We start from the raw sequence: 16597 nt of genomic DNA, 5'->3' as shown, positions 1-16597 counted from the left end.
AACGTACACTGAACATTGCCACATAGTAGGATTATGTCTTCCTCTAAAGTAGCAATGTTGGAGACATGCATTTCTTACTGAAACTAAATAAATGCCACTGTTGCCACTTGCTGGAAATGGCACAAAACCTCTTAAATGGAGAACTAGCATGGCACCTGGGCATGACCTCCAAGATAAGGTGGTATCTGTGACATGTGGAATATTTATTTATTTATTTATTCATTCATTTATTTATTTAATTATTTACAATTCTGCTATTCTCACTTGAAAGCGTGGCAGCGGGCAAATACAATATGTATTCATATATATCAGAACATAGCATTTAAGCATGAAAAATGATTAAAGAAAATTTAGGCAGAACAGTAAATTGAAAAAAGGGCAAGTAAGAAAACAACTGCAATCATCGAAGAATATGAATAAAAAAAGTTAGACACTGCATTTAAGGATAAAAATCATGCTATGTTAATTAATCAACGTGGTACATGTGGGAGAAAAACAAACATTGAAACACGCATACTTAGGTATACAATAAATGGAAGAAAAGAAGTGATAAGTTCTAACACGCAAAAAAATTATGCTGTAATATGAAGAGGCAGAATGATAACATGTAACATGTGAAAAAAATTCGAGAACAAGATATGAGAAGAAAATATGTGCAAGCTAGCAATATTTTGGAGGCCATGTTTGTTCTCGGATTTGCTTCATATTCGTGAGCGAAACTGCAAAGGTTGTTTTGCAGTTTTGCTAAGACTGCTTCAATATACTTTAGAAGAGCTAACTGCTGGGCTAGGACCACCTTCAATAGTACACACTATTCATTCACAGCGTTATCCGCCGTGGTTGCTTGGTGGCTATGCTGTTGGGCTGCAAAGCACGAGGTCGCGAGATTGAATCCCGGCCACGGTGGTAAAATGCGAAAACACCCATGTACATAGATTTAGGTGCACATTAAAGAACCCCAGGTGGGCCAAATTTCCGGGGTCCCCCACTACTGCATGCCTCATAATGAGATCGTAATTTTGGCACGTAAAACCCCATTTTTTTTTTACAGCGTTAGGCATAACATTAAGAGACGGGAAGAGAAGGGTGTGGATTAGAGAGCAAACAGGGATAGCCGATATTCTAGTTCACATTAAGAGGAAAAAATAGATCTGGGCAGGCCGTGTATTGTGTAGGGCAGATAACCAGTGGGCTTTTTTAAGGTTACAGAATGGGTGCCGAGGGTAGCGCACCAGAGGACGGCAGAAAGTTACGTGGGGTGATGAAATTAGAAAATTTGCAGGCTTCGGTTGGAACCAGCTAGCGCAAGACATGGGTAATTGGAGTTCGCCGGGAGAGGCCTTCTTCCTGCAGTAGACATAGCAATAGGCAGGTGATGATGATGATTCGTTCATAGCTGACTTAGCTGAAGTGAAGTTTCATTGCAGTTGGCCTTTAAATTCCAGCTGCGGCTGTTTCTCGGAAGCTTCTGGGCTTTTTAAAGGGCCACTCACAAACATCTTCAATGTTGCAGAAATTCTACCAAACACTTCTTACACATAAAAGGATGACACTTGACAAGTAAGATGGTTCGGAAACACTTGTAAGATAATTTAATTTGACACTAAAATTAGCCTTAAAATTCCAGACCTGGCATCATGGACATTATCGTGACATTACGGCAGAGAGCAATGTGCCAGTTTTGTGTACTAATCGTGCTAGGCATGGTGACATTGGTTATATAAAAAGCAAAGCTAAACAAACTTGAGTGCTGCATGGCATTTCCTTTAGCAGCACCTGTGTTTGGCATGTGTTTTGGCAGCCGCAGCATCACAGGTGCAGAGTGAGCCAATGTATTATGATGTCATGAGGTGTCCATCTCCTTGGTACTGAAGCGAATTCATAGAAACAATCTTAGTAAATTTAAATTGTTCAATGTGCTGTGGCCCATGCCAGGTATTATCTTTTATTGCGATTAGCATTCTTAGCCTACTTCATCCACCTGAGTCTGTCTATCTAGCGTCTTCAAGCCTATGTTCAGTTAAAAAAAAATGCTTTAGAATTCCTCAATTGCTGGGCACAATTGGACCTGCATCACTTGGTTTCCTCAAGCACAGCAGCCTGATGCTTTAGGGTTGTGCCACGAATGACCACGGACAGCGAGAGATTATTTCTTGGCTTTAGCACACACTAGTGTGCCACTGGTGCAATCCCGGAGGCCATGCAAGACTTTGCATGCACACCGCTGGGTGGCACAGGGTGTCAGGAGAGCCTAGCTGCAGTGCACGGCTCATGCATGAAGTGTCTTGGTGGTGGCAATACAGTGTTTGCTTGGATTCTAATTGCATTAACTTTAACAGTCATTTTAAGATAGGCTCTGCAACATCTTTTTTAATGGTTAATGGGTCGGTACCGTCATCTGTTGATAAAGAAATTACAAGCTGAAAATGACAGTACGCCTTTAAATTGCTACTGCAGCTCTTTGTCGCAGGTTTCTGCATTTTTCAAAAAAAGCATGTTATGCTGATTTGCAGATCCATGCATTGGTGCTGGGGCCCTTTGACACACCGTACGAGGGTGGCTTCTTCCACTTCATCATGAAGTGTCCGCCAGACTACCCAATTCAACCCCCGCGAGTCCGACTCATGACCACAGACGGAGGCAGGGTGCGCTTCAATCCGAACCTCTACAATAATGGCAAAGTCTGCCTCAGCATCCTGGGGTAAGGGAGCACGTCTTCGGCGTAACACCTTCTGTTGGCCGTTTTTGCAGCAACATCATTATGGCTCCTTCTGAGCGGAAGATGTTCTAAATTCTACCTAGTGGACATTACCACGAAGCAATAAAAGCTGTGGAACTAAATAGGGTTAAATGCCTCCATCTTAAATTTTGCTCCTTCAGGTTCACTGCTGAAACTTCTCCTGCTCAGCACACCCTAACTTCCAACAGTGTACTTGCCTGTCATCACCTTGATGAAACAGGTTTTGATTGTGAATGTTGGTAAGCTGTGCATGATTTCCTGCACGTCACATGTCAGCTCTTTGATTTTTTTTTTTAACCAATGGCAGGACATGGGTTGGACCAGCTTGGAGTCCTGCACAGTGCATAGCAAGTGTGTTGGTCTCCATTCAATCACTGATGACGGAGAATCCCTACTACAATGAGCCCGGATATGAATCGGTGCGTCCTTTGCATTAGTACTGTTTTCTTATTGTTCCAGTGCCTACTGTGAAAATGCACATGTAATATGAACTCGTACATATGGTAATTCAGGGGTTGTGAAAAGGGAAATTTTTCATCTGGTTTGTGCAGCGTGAGCCCTAAAATATGACCAGAGACAGACTGACACGGCAAGATCTTGTGTGCAAGTTGCGCATGCCACCATTGGCCAGGCAAGGTTTCTAGTGTTGGCTTGTGAGCTTTTCTATGGCTTCCATCTGAGCAAACAAGTGCAACAAGCATCCATCAGAACTTCTTTGCCACTAGCTACCTACATACACGATGAGGGGTGTACTTAGAATTGTGAATCCAATGCAATGCCAGCCATGGCTCGGCTTCCAGTATTTTAGGCCTAGCAGTGTGGCAGGTGATTGGCGATAGCTTCAGATGCATTACGATTGATAAGCATTCTTGGCATTGAGCGGAATTTTTTTTGATGCCCTCTGGCCTAGAGCATTTCTTTCGCATCATGGCATATTATGCAGATTATCACATGGACTCGTGTGAGTGCCGCACTTTTTTTTTTCACGATTTTGATGGGGTGCGGCCCTTATGCAGGACCAAACCTTTTGGTCAAAAGGCCTCAGCCGGCAACTTCTGCACATCCCGGCTCCCGGGATGTACCATTGCATCGGAGGTCAATGCGCAACCCTCGCCATCCAGCAGTGGCACACGGATGTACATAAAGCGTGAAAATTCGCTGATGTGTGTGTGCAGCATCAGGGCACCAAGCGCGATTGCTTGGCTGTTGGAATATCTTTCTTTTTTTTTTTCAAAATTACAGGCTGCCAATCAGGGGGCTGCTTTGTAAAAAGTTTTTCTTCTGCATCTTTTCAGTGTTTGCCAGTTGAATGTGTTGCTACAACTGGTAATGTATTACTGGTGTCAGAAACTTTGCGTTTCTCACCAGTGTTGTTGGCAGTGTAAGTGACTGTGCCTTATATTCTGTTACGTAAATAGCAGGCAATGCAAAGAAGGCTAGTGAGACTTCTCTCTCTGCTTACATTCATGGCCTAAAAATAATGAGTCGCATACTAAACATCTAGGTATGCATCACGTAATTCAATGTGAAATTAAGTCTCGTACTTTATCGCAAAATATGAGGTGGTTATTACATGGAAGACATTGCAGATCTGAAACTGTTTGCCTCCAAATTAGTGGGGTGACATGTTTCTGTGATCAGTGGCCACAGCACACCCTTTGCACTCGTGTCCAAAACATGTTATATCGCACACTGAAAGCACAAAGGTTCCACAGATAATGCATAATTTGAGTTAACCTTATGTCTATATGTTCTAGTTGTAATATATGAAGTATTTATCTTGTAGAAAGCTTAGCAGATCAAAAACCACTGCTCTGTGAAACACATGGAGTGAGACTTCTATGATAGCACTGCTTGCATAACATCCGCAGCGTTGCCTGCTAAGTATGGAATGGAGTACAGTGCTGCAGAAGCAGTTTGGTGCGAGAGGGTTCTGCTCTGTCATCGCTGATTCTGTTGCCACCTTTAGGAAAGATGGCCAGGCGAGGCAGCTCGGTACAACACCATCATACAGCACGAGACCATCCGGGTGGCCGTTTGCAACACTGTTGAAGCCTGTCTCCAGGGTAATTCTCCATGCCCAGCACCTCTGAGGTTGGTACCTTTCTGAAAGGATTAGTGACTGTTCCATAACGTTGCTAAGAATGAAAGAGACTCTAAAAGAAAATGATAATGCAAGCTAGATTGATAGATTACTTGTATAGAAGTCTATATTAATTTTCTGTGTGCCAGTATGCCACTTTGTTGGGGAGAAAATTGCTGGCAAAGGTCCCGCTGCTGCGCCCCAATTTGCACCACCCGTGCCAGAATGGATGAGTTGACGTAATGTCCATGCGACCTCCTTCTATGGTGCTCTCTGTGATGCCAGCCTTTACTGACAACGGGTAGCACCACTCGGAGATTCCATTTTTTTTCTCATTTTCTCGCTTGAGAAAAGCTCTGTTCTTGCTACGAAAGACGAATTCCTCATTACAGGAGCCTTGTCTTTCAGTTTAGCTCGACTGAGGTATTTCCTTTACTGTGCCATTAAAGGGACAGTAACAAAAAACTTTACCAGGTGGCATGCTTGTGAGAAATTATTTGCCTCTTAACAATGATTATGCATTCATGTGCATCAACAAGAGTGAAGCCCATGCCATGACAGAAACATTGCAGCAAGCAGCTGCAGTGCTGCCAAGGCACTTGTAGAAGAACATAAGTGATTGACAAACATCACAATGGCATTACTAAATTATTTATTTATTTTGAATACCCTAAAGGCCCCGAAAGGCATTACATAGGGGGTGGTACAATTCACACGATATGTCAACAAAATAAAAACGACTAAAGACAACAATCAAGCACAGATTTCGGTAAAAGATACAGTTTGCAAAAAAAAAAAGAAGAAGAAATAAACGAAAAGAAATTAGGGTGAGGGTACAGGGTAGAATTCACATTTGCTATACATGGCACGCTTAAACAAGGCACATGCGGCAGGTGAGCATTGGAAAAATGCACATTTAAAAAGTGAGCGGAGGTGAGCATGATGACGAGGAACGCGGTGTGATGTCATACCAAACAGTGGCGGCAGAAAGGCACAGCGCCACGCAGCGGTGGAACACCTGTGGCTCGGTGCTACTAGTAGCGCATGCGAAGCAGTGACTAGGGAGCGAGAGAGAGAGAAATATCCGCTGCGAGGCACGCATTGTGACGTCATGTGCCTCCTCGGAGCACCGCCACGGCGAAATCGCAAGTTCGCGGCCAGTAAAGCTTTCGCTTTATTAATTTATATACAGTAAAACCTCGTTAAACCGTATCCGCTTAAACAGTACTTTCGTTTTAAAAGTAGTAAAGTCAAATCGACTCGGCAACCATTGAACATAATGTGTTTTTTATCCGCATAAGCCGTACCAGCTTATTCCATACATATCAGTTAACATGTAGTGTTTCCACCTTTAGTTGCGCAAACACGACGGTGCGTCGTCTCCGTCGGGTGGCCCGGCAGAACAACAAGCCTCAGAGATCAGCACAGCGACCTCCAAACGCTTTGTGCATTTGCGCATGAAGCCTCATGATTGCATTCATGAGGCTGACGTAACGAGCAGCTTCTGCCACTGTCGGGTCTGAATCGCCCGCGCTGTCGCTTTCCGTGTCGTCCTCATCACTGTCGCTAGTCGACACTTCGGCAACAACAGAGGCAACGATGGTGAAAAGTCAAACCTCGTAGCCAACATCTCTTCGCCGTCGCAGCACCGCTGCCGAGCAACTCCTTGGCATTCCAAATGCCACACACTGCAGTCAACAGCAGATCCCTGTCGCGTGCCAGCGCCGACTTCTTCGTGTCATGTTTGATAGCATATACGATGTCTAATTTTTCTTCTATGCTGAGCACCCGGTGTATTTTTTTATCCGAGCTTCGGCATGACGCGAGTCCTCGCTTGCACGACACCGCAACGCTCTCTGGCATGGCGTCTAAATGATGTTGATATTGATGTGGCTTGACGCACAAACGCACAGGGCGCTTGGAGGCCGTTGTTCCGATCTCTGAGGCTTGTTGTGCTGCCGGGCCGCCCGATGGAGACGACGCACCACCGTGTTTGCACGACGAAAAGTGGAAATGCTACGTTTTAACCGATGCGTACGCAATAAGCCGGTAGGTTTATGCAGATACAAAACACATTATGTTCAATGGCCGCTGAGTCAGGGATTTGACTTCACTACTTTTAAAACGAAACTACTGTTTAAGTGGGCACGGTTTCACGAGGTTTTACTGTACTAAAGTTTGCAGATTGGCAGGTAGTAATGTTTTTTTTGTTGTTGTTGTTATGTGCAGGGACGTGATCTTGAAGTCTTTCCCCGACTTCTACAACACGTACGAGAATGTGGTCAAGAGCCATCTGCACTTGTCCGGTTCCCCAATGAACGTAAGTAGCACTGCCTTCCTTTTGCCCTGTTGGCTTACTTGAAGGCAAACACTGTATCAATTTAGGTTAGATTAGACTGGTGCATAGGAAATGACAACTGAAAGGGCCACACCATTCTACAAAGCTTATCACCCACACTGGACAGGGTCTCGTGCAGCTGCACTAGATACCCCCATCAGCTCCCAATTAATTCTGTCTACTGAAAATTTCGTTCTGCCCCATTTTCTTTTGCATCTCCAGAATCGCAGAAAAAAACAGCTGCAGAACAGATTATGAATACAGTGAAATCTTGTTATAATGAACTTCAGAGTACCACAGTAAATTGTTCGTTATTCTAAAGAATTGTTATAGTGAAAGCCCCAGAATTAACCATTCCGCCCATCAACCGATCAGTTCATAAGTTGTCGCTATATGTGCTATCAACAAAAATGTCGCTGTTGGCTCTCGGCATGCACTGTTACTATCTTCCATAGATTTCACCGCTATGTACTACCGAAACACCGTAAGTGTGACGCCCGTAAAACAGACGCTTACACCAAGAAAACTACCGAAAAAAGTTAGCTCCATGTCGCCTCTAAAGCGCATTGTTTCTTGCTTTTTGTTTGTTTTTCACAATTCTTTCTGTGGGCACCGCAACTGACTCGCTCGAGGCGGACACCTTAACTATGTCAAAGCGCAAGCCTGCATAAACGACACTGTCTGGAAAGTGTCTGGCAACTATGTGGCATCCACACGAGTACGGAGGTTACATTTCACCACGTGTGTAGCTAGTATATCTGTAGAAAGAAGCGTGAACGGAAGAGTTGTGCACAGGGAGAAGGGTGAAAGAAGGAAGAGACGCGCCTACATTGCTAGGCAACACTTTTCTGGGTGGAGCATGCACTCTCAAAACCTCTGATGCGTCATCGCCTCCGCTCACCAGCATTCTTTTTTCTCAGGCCCCGTCTCAGGTTTTCAGAACCCATGTGCCGCGACGTCCACTCTGTGCGCCTTGTTGTCTGCTAGCCTATTGTTTGGGCTGCCGTGAAGGATACACGGAAATCTAAGGCCCAAACAATGAAACGTTCCTTTCCTTCGAGCGCTTCCTAACCTTACGTGAGGCCTCCTTACAGCGAAGGACCGATGGAGGAAGCAAGCGTACTCTGAAAGCTCCCTTCACCCGTCCTCACATAAGGAGCGGTTGCCGCCATGCCTGGGTTCGAGATTATCTCTTAAAAGCTTTAGGCGAACACCAGAACACCACTATTCAATAAAAAAGGTTGTATCGTCACACAATCTTTAAGTTGATGAGCTAATATAGAGAAGCGTGGACGCTTTTTTCTAGTTTTGTTTATTAAACCTAAAGAAGTAGCGTGTTACGGTGTAAAACTTGATGTGATCCAGCAACGCTGGTACGCCGGCGTCGTGCAACGCCTAGCAACGCTTCCATGCCGCACGCGTGACTGAAACGAACGTGCCTGGCAAAACGTACCGTGCTCACGCTTCTCCGAAGGTGGGCGACAGCACGCACGCGCAAGCAAACGTCACGTGGTTAAGCAGTGAGGCGAAGCGCTCGTTCAGGGCCAGGAGCAGCGTAAGGACGCATGAAGGTAGCTTGGTCCAAACAATAAAACGTTCCTTTTAGGTGTGTGCGAATATTGAAATTTTCGATTACGAATCGAATACGAATAAGGCGAAGAACTCTCTTCGAATATCGAATCGAATATCGAATACATGTGTAGTATTAAAAAATTGCAAGAGAGGTAACAATAGCTTTATTACCCTTTTAAAAATAACATTGCATTTTACAAGGTTGCTTCAAATTAAAGAGGTACTCAATTATAGATAATGGACTCAGGTAATGCCCTCAGTCAGGTAAAACGCTTGTTACAGATTGTCGTGAAGGAAAATTAACTGCTCAATATGGCCAGAAAGTAAACGCTCTCTATGCACTGTCACATTTCTACCGGTAGAAAAGACTCTTTCACTAGGAACTGAAGTGGCAGGGATCGCCAAGTACTTCCGGGCGAGTGCACTTAAAAGCGGGTACCTGAAGCGGCCAATGGACTGCCACCACTCACAAGGATTCATGCCCCTTTCCAGAAGAGGCTTTTGCGCGTAGTCTGTAACTTCCCCCTCAGGGGCATATGCCAAATGTGTCTTCTCTTTGTTCATCATTAGATCGTCAAAAGCATTCCATACACTCGATGCCACCAGTGGACACGAAGTCGACGCTGGCACGGCGGTGTCCCCACGGTGTTCCACGACGGCTTCCTGGAGCTCCCTTGTCACAAGGTTTTTCAGCCAGATCATCTGACCAGATGCCTGATGAACTGTGGCTATAAAGCGCGGATCAAGAAACATGCCTAGGCTGGCCACTTCATCAAATTTCCACTCCGCACAAAGAGCCTTGATACATTTTGAATCAATGTTAGCAAACCCTGAGTTGCCTTTGCAACCTTCAAGGCAATGGGGCATTCCAAAAATAATTGGAATTATAAAGCTTGGTGAAAAAGAAACCGAAACTGATCATGTCTCAAATGCCTGAAGCAGATAGACTGAAACAGAGCATACAGATAATGAGCGGATCATGCGAAGTTCTTAGTTAATAAACATGTTCTTAGGAGAATGCGGAGCAAGCATACAATTGGTTAATTGCTCAATTATTCGCAGTCTATCCGAATATTCGCTGTTTCCACCGTTATTCGGCCGTCCTCGGATATTCGTGAATTTCCGAACATGCATTTCTCGAATCGAATACGCTTCGAATATGGAAAATATTCGATTCGTATTCGAAATTCCGAATATTCGCACACCCCTAGTTCCTTTCCTTCGAGCGCTTCCTAACCTTACGTGAGGCCTCCTTACAGCGAAGGACCGATGGAGGAAGCAAGCGTACTCTGAAAGCTCCCTTCACCCGTCCTCACCTAAGGAGCGGTTGCCGCGTGCCTGAGTTCGAGATTATCTCTTCAAATCTTTCCGCGAACACCATTATTCTATAAAAAATGTTGTATCGTTGCACAATCTTTAAATTGAATAGCTAATATAGAGAAGCGTGGACGCTTTCTTCTAGTTTCGTTTACTAAAGTTAAAAAAAAGTTGCGCATTACAGTGCAAAACTTGATGTGCTCCAGCAACGCTGGCACGCCGGCGTCTTGCAACGCCTAGCAACGCCTAGCAATGCTTGCATGCCGCACGCGTGACTGAAACGAACATGCCTGGCAAGACGTACCGTGCTCGCGCTTCTCCGCAGGTGGGCTACAGTGCGCATGCGCAAGCGAATGCCACGTGGTTAAGCAGTGAGGTGAAGCGCTCGTTCAGGGCCAGGAGCGGCGTAAGGACGCATGAAGGTAGCTTTGGAGCTACCTTATGCTGAGGAAGCACCAAGGAAGCCTTCACCGAGGCCCCCTCAGTAAGGAAGCTTTCAGAGTGACATAAGGTAGCCTCACCCCAATGAAGGCTTCCTTAGTGAGGTAAGGAAGGTTTCATTGTTTGGCTTCTTATGCTGAGGAAGTACCAAGGAAGCACCAAGGAAGCCTTCACCGAGGGCACCTCAGTAAGGAACCTTTCAGAGTGACATAAGGTAGCCTCGCTGCAATGAAGGCTTCCTTACTGAGGTAAGGAAGATTTCATTGTCTGGCCCTAAGAATCCTCAGATTTTGGAATATTTGTTTGTAGTACTGAGGTGTTGTTAACATCACAGGGAAACTGAATAACGATTGTTATTCTGAAAAGTTTGATATTCTGAAGTTCGTAGCACTGAAATATTTTTCCATTGAAACTATAAGAAGTCAGCGGGGGATTTCTGAAAAGATTGTTAATCTGAGAAGTTTGTTAATGTGGTGCTCATAGTAACGAGATTTCACTGTATTTATTTTGTCACCAAGTTTTGTAAACCTCCAAAAAACACGGAATCAATGCGAAAATGCCTTGAGAAAATGTCGGATACGAGAACATGTACTATTTTGTGTCTACCATACTTGGCAAGCACCTATCAAGCCACTTAAAAGATGTGCCTGATGTGTAAAACATTGTGAAAAACAGTGAAAGACCTGAATCTTCTCCATGATGACATCCTGACACCGAGAGAAAATAACCTTCCAACTAGTTTTACTAAAACACTTTACACCCATTATTTAAACATGCAGCACAGGCCCAATCAGAAATGTTTTCAAGATGTATGCAACATGCTTCAAATACCATAATTTGCATCACTGCTTTTGCTCCGGATGCACTATCTTGGCGTGCACAAATTTATGTATAAATTTATTGTGCGCACCTGAAGGGGATATCTTGGGGTTCAGGATTTGTTGGCCTTCATACTCTTGTAAAAGGCACCAATAGAGCAACATGAGAATGTAGCACCAGTGAGTTTGTCTACAGAAACGTACGCCTGCGTAATGTGCCGTGCAAGTGGTGGAAATTCTCTCTCTTTTCAACCTCTGTGTAGTTGCAACGTTTTCCCCATTTGCTCATTTGCTCAGCGACTGTGGTTCACAATGAGAAGGATGGGTGATGATGAATGGTGCCAAAAACTGTGACGTGACAACTTGAAGTGTTTAAACGACGTTGTCATGAGGTGTGAAGGACATCAGGCGTCAGTGTGTACACCCAATGACCTTCACACCTGATGACAAAGGGGGGGAGGAGGCTTATGATTTCGGGGGGGGGGGGGGGGGCATGGGTGTGTCTCGCCGTTAGTTCAACCTTCTTTGTTTAAACTGATCCAGGGACCAGGAAAGGGATTCGATTCATAGTCGGCTAGTCTGTATGCTCGTGGAACGAGTTGCGGCCAGAGAAAAGGCCAGTTGCATTTAACTTTTGCCTTTGCTTCATTATTTCTTCAAGTGACCGCTTGCTGCGACACTGGCCAATCCTCGGAACCATATACCCGCTATAGGGGTTAGATAAGTGGAAAATAAAATAATGTGAAACAGTGTCCATCATCAGATCCTGCAATAACTGTTAAACCCATAAGCAATATTATTGTTCCGATTTACCTCGTCTGGCTTTTCCCTAATTGTACAGCACTTTTCGTGCAGAATTAGCGGGTGGAAACAAGAGTCGCAAGGGGTTAAGAACTTAAGCGTTCTACTAAGGGAGAGAGCCAAGGCAACAGCCAAACAAGAAGGAAAAGTGACAATTCACTTTTCACAAACAATTCACAAACAAGTGAAGGGATAAACAATTCCATGTCGGTGGGACGTGGATTTCCTTGTTCTTGATGCATTTTTCTCACCGAGGTGCACATTACACAGTGCACTGCCGCGATCGGCGATTGTTCTTAGAAACGCGCATTCAGTTTGCGATCAGTTTTGCCTCACACGATTGGCCTAAGCCTCGCCGCATCGTCAGCAGCAGGGAACCCAAACTGAATGAGCGTTTCGAACAACGATCTACGATCTCGCCTATAGTAGGCGTGCAAAAACTGTCGTCACATGTCGGTAGCAACATGTGTGCTGCTTCAAACGGGCGATCAATGAACAAGATGGCGGCCATGACGTGTTTCCAGCGCATTGACCACTTTTGGCGCTTGGTTGTTGTTGTGCATTAATATGGCAGCGCCCACACAAGTGTAATGTGGTGGTATTTTACACAATTTTAGCGCAAGACAATCGCATTTGAGCATATTTTGGAGCCTGCTAGCCTTACGCGAGTAGGTAATATGCAGAGTTACGTTCTGGCAAATTTCGTTGATGCAGGATTGCAGTACAGTGACATTTCGTTGCCGAGAGGTACGAAATGCATTGAATCCTATGGGCATTGCTATGGATACGAAAATGTTTCGTTGTCGCAAGAATGTCATTGTTGTGGGATTTCATAATCGCGGGTTTCGACTGTATTTCAATTCTCTTTTGCGGGTTTACGTGTGTTTATGGCGAATGGTGGGCATTATTCACATTTGTACTATTAAGGGTACCTCCCCCCCCCTCCCCCCCTCATTTGCATAGAAATGTTACCTTGGGTTGGGACCCCCCTGAAAAAAAATCTTGGGTATGTGCCTGCTGCGCTAGGAAGTTATCAGCGAGGTATCGAGATATCCTGTTAACGTGATGGTTCTTTGCGACATCATGGTTAATTGTGACATTGTGGCGCTCAAACAAAGCCTTGGAAGTGAAAATAAAGCTTTAGATCAATTTCTGTGCTTGCCAGGGCACAAGGTCACAACAGTGTACAGTGGCGTCAAGGTGAAGACCAGTCTTGAGCATTGCTTATGTAAACATTTGTTTTGTTGTACGACTAAGGTTGCTATTTATTGTGAAGGGGTATATTGGCAGTGGAGCTGCTTAGCGCAGTCGGGGCTGCTGAGTCTGTGCCTTCTGTTTCTCAGGATCCATTTGGTGACAAGAGAGGGACGTACCAGTTCTCAACGCTGCTCACGCGACTGCAGAGCTTAAACGAGCAGGTCAAGAAGAAAAATGAGGCAGCCAACAAGAAAGAGAAGAAGGAAAAAAAGGAAAAAAAGGAGAAGTAATTGCTTTGTGTTTTGCCCTTGCTTCACTGCATTGGCTACAGGGAAACTTGGTACATTCTTTTCGTCCTCCACGACTGCCTGGTGGAGGGTTCTCCCTTTTTTTTTCTGTTCCCCGGTTGAGCAAAAGTCTAAGTTAACGGCTGTGTAATGTGGCCATCAAAGACGATGTACACTGTCATTCATTTGAGCTTCTGGTGATACTTCTGTACACAGTGTGTCCACTTCTGTAGGAGTGTGAAACATTGTGCTAGTCTGTGGGAGTTTCCGTAAGGGGCGATAACAAGTGGGTGGGAGTGAGCACGTCAAGCGGTATGGTAATAGCTATTGCAAAATATATTGTTGTGCACGGAATGCAAACATTCTGCAGAGCATTGAGAGCATCCGCCAAGGTGCACAACAGTGGTCACCATGAGCCAACTGGCCCTCTCTTCTACCAAGCCATTTTGCGTTTTTAAAAGGGCCTTGTGTTTAGCTTCTGCTGCTCAGTAAGGTATGGTTTGCGTCATTGTCATAAGGATTGCCAAGGCAGAATCAATCATTTTTTAAGGGAGTTCTGTCCATACTGAAAGGATTTTGCGCCAAAAAACAACACACACAAGAAAGACAATACCACGGGCGCTACTTCAACTGTTTAATGAGGATGAAAGCACTTGACATATATTGCCCTCCAAAACACCGCGCATGTGTACAAGGAAATATGGAGCACAAAGTCTTATCAGAGTAGGCGCGATAGAAACTTCAGCTCAGCCTTGTAAAGAAAAACCGATGTATCGCTAACACTGTTCAGACCCGCTTTCTATATGTAGAAGGCTTCGAATGTTTCGCGCGATGTCTGATGCCTGCCTCTACCCAAAATCCTCACATCGCGGAACAGGGGAAAATAATCGGTGCAAGCCCTGCAGTGATCCACAAGTTACTCACCTTCATTACTTTTTATACATTTTACATGTTCCCTAAGCTGGTTGTTCACACAACGCCTTGTCAGTCCGATGTAAGATTTCCCGCAGGACAGAGGAATTTCAGATACGACGTTTGTGGCACACTTTACGAAATGCTGGCCATGCTTCTTCTGACAGCCAGGCATTTGGCTTTCGCAAGTTATGCGACGGCTTAGCTGGGCAAGCTTTTGGCGAGCGGAAAACACTACTGGTACATTATACCGGTTAGCCACTTTTTTCAGGCTGTGCGTGACTTTATGGATGTATGGGACCACTATAGGCCACTCTTTTTTTCTTCAGCTCTACCCTGCTTACCCCAGCCTTTCCTCTGTCCTGCAGGAAATCCTACATTGGACAGGCGGGGCGTTGTGTGAACGACGCCCCGCTTAGGGAACATGCAAAAGGTATAAAAAATAATGAAGGTGAGCAACTTGTGGATCACTGCAGGGCTTGCACCGATTGTTTTCCCCGGTTCTGCGATGTTCGGATTTTGGGTAGAAGCAGGCATCAGACATCACCTGAAACATTGGAAGCCTTCTACAACAATAAAGCGGGTCCGAACTGTGCTAGTAATACAGCAGTTTTTCTTTGCGAGGCTGAGCTGAAGTTTCTATCGCGCCTACTCTGATAAGACTTTGTACTCCATGTTGCCTTGTACGCATGTGCGGTGTTTTGGAGGGCTATATATGTCGAGTGCTTTCACCCTCATTAAACAGTTGAAGTAGCGCCCATGGTGTCGTCGTCTTTATTGTGTGTGTTGTTTTTTGGCGCAAAATCTTTTCATTATGCAAGATCACCAACTAGCCCAGCAGTTAACTCTTCTAGAGTTCTGTCCCTTTTCCAAATGATGGACCACTCTCTGCATGCAGCTGCCTTTGCTTTCTCCAAGTATGTTTGCTAAACATTTGGTGTGAACATCAAAAACGGAAGGCAATCCTACTTAATTGGAGAATACTGTACGAGCAGCACGACAAACAGCGGCAAGGGTTCTAACTTGCATTTCCATGGGGCTGTTTGCATTACTAGGTGGCAAAAGCCCTTGAAGATTCCTTGAGCCCCAACCACGTGGAGTGGCTTTACGAGCATCAAGTCAGCATTGCACTGCCCACTGTCGATTTAAGGTTGTTCACTTTCACCCAGAGTGGCACAGGTCTGTGAATGGTGGTGAATCAAGTTCACAACCTTCCTTGCTCTGGTTGCCACAGTATAGACTAAAACCAACGCTGACTTAATGATCGACAATGCATCCAGTTTTGCGTAGTTGGGGCTTTAATACACGTCATTGACAGCCAAGCCTCCTTGGCAGTGCATTGCATTCATTGTGTGTTTATTCATTGTGTCTAGTCCCCAGCTGGCGTCGCTCCTTGTCCTCATGTAATTTGTTAAGACATTAACTGCACATGTTAAACGATCACACAGATTTTTTTTTTTTTCTTTTCGGGTTTCTGATGTGTTCCTACGGAGGAAGTCTCATGTAATCACTGCATTGCAGCCAGGAACTCGGAAGGTAGCAAGGCATGCAAGTTGCATGTGAAAAGCATCTATCTGTTCCAAAGGTAGTTAGCCTGTCACAACTTTGGCTGGTGTGGATGTTCGAGACCTTTTAGTGTCACTGAAGTTTCACGTACTGGTTTAATTTGAGCATTTGTAGTACAGCTGCATACCTTGTACAGCTTCTACAGGCATGCCAGCACTGCAAAACAGGAACAGATTGACAAGGCCTCGCACCTCCATTTTGGCTGAGGCGGTGCTGGGCTGCTTTTTCTTGGAACTGATGGTGCATACATACTGTACAGTAAACTTCAGTGTAAGAGATTTGTTGTCGTTGCAGGTTGTGAGGAGTTGGTTTTCAAACAGAGCCATGTGCCAGGACACACGGTGTTTAAATGTTGCACAAGGTTGTCTGTGTTAACATATTGCAGAAAAATTTGCACATGTACGTGTGATATGGTCTTGTGTGGTGTAGTTGCTTTTGCCTTGCTTGTATATTGCCACTGTATGTCAGAAGATCTGAATTGTTGAAATTTACATCATGCATAATAAATATATCAGTTAAAAATGA

The 16597-nt window shown here is 44.8% G+C and overlaps 1 protein-coding gene across 2 annotated transcripts in view; it reads left to right on the top strand.

The window, feature by feature from the left end:
- The window catches only part of LOC139059298 (ubiquitin-conjugating enzyme E2 Z-like), a 28773-nt gene extending 12176 nt beyond the window's left edge, over nucleotides 1-16597 (top strand). The window contains exons 3-8 of one of the 2 annotated variants that reach the window (XM_070537501.1): nucleotides 2514-2701; nucleotides 3048-3159; nucleotides 4710-4834; nucleotides 7053-7143; nucleotides 10376-10534; nucleotides 13454-13623. In XM_070537501.1, the coding sequence (XP_070393602.1) occupies nucleotides 2514-2701; nucleotides 3048-3159; nucleotides 4710-4834; nucleotides 7053-7143; nucleotides 10376-10498 (639 nt within the window). In that variant the 3' untranslated portion in view covers nucleotides 10499-10534; nucleotides 13454-13623. Of the gene's footprint in view, nucleotides 1-2513; nucleotides 2702-3047; nucleotides 3160-4709; nucleotides 4835-7052; nucleotides 7144-10375; nucleotides 10535-13453 lie in introns of both variants that reach the window. The other variant, XM_070537499.1, reaches the window with a different exon arrangement.

Source organism: Dermacentor albipictus, chromosome 4, assembly GCF_038994185.2.
Source record: "Dermacentor albipictus isolate Rhodes 1998 colony chromosome 4, USDA_Dalb.pri_finalv2, whole genome shotgun sequence".
NCBI classification, from domain to species: Eukaryota; Metazoa; Arthropoda; class Arachnida; order Ixodida; family Ixodidae; genus Dermacentor; species Dermacentor albipictus.
Note: the sequence above shows the minus strand (reverse complement) of the source record. Positions and strands in the feature narration are given on the sequence as shown.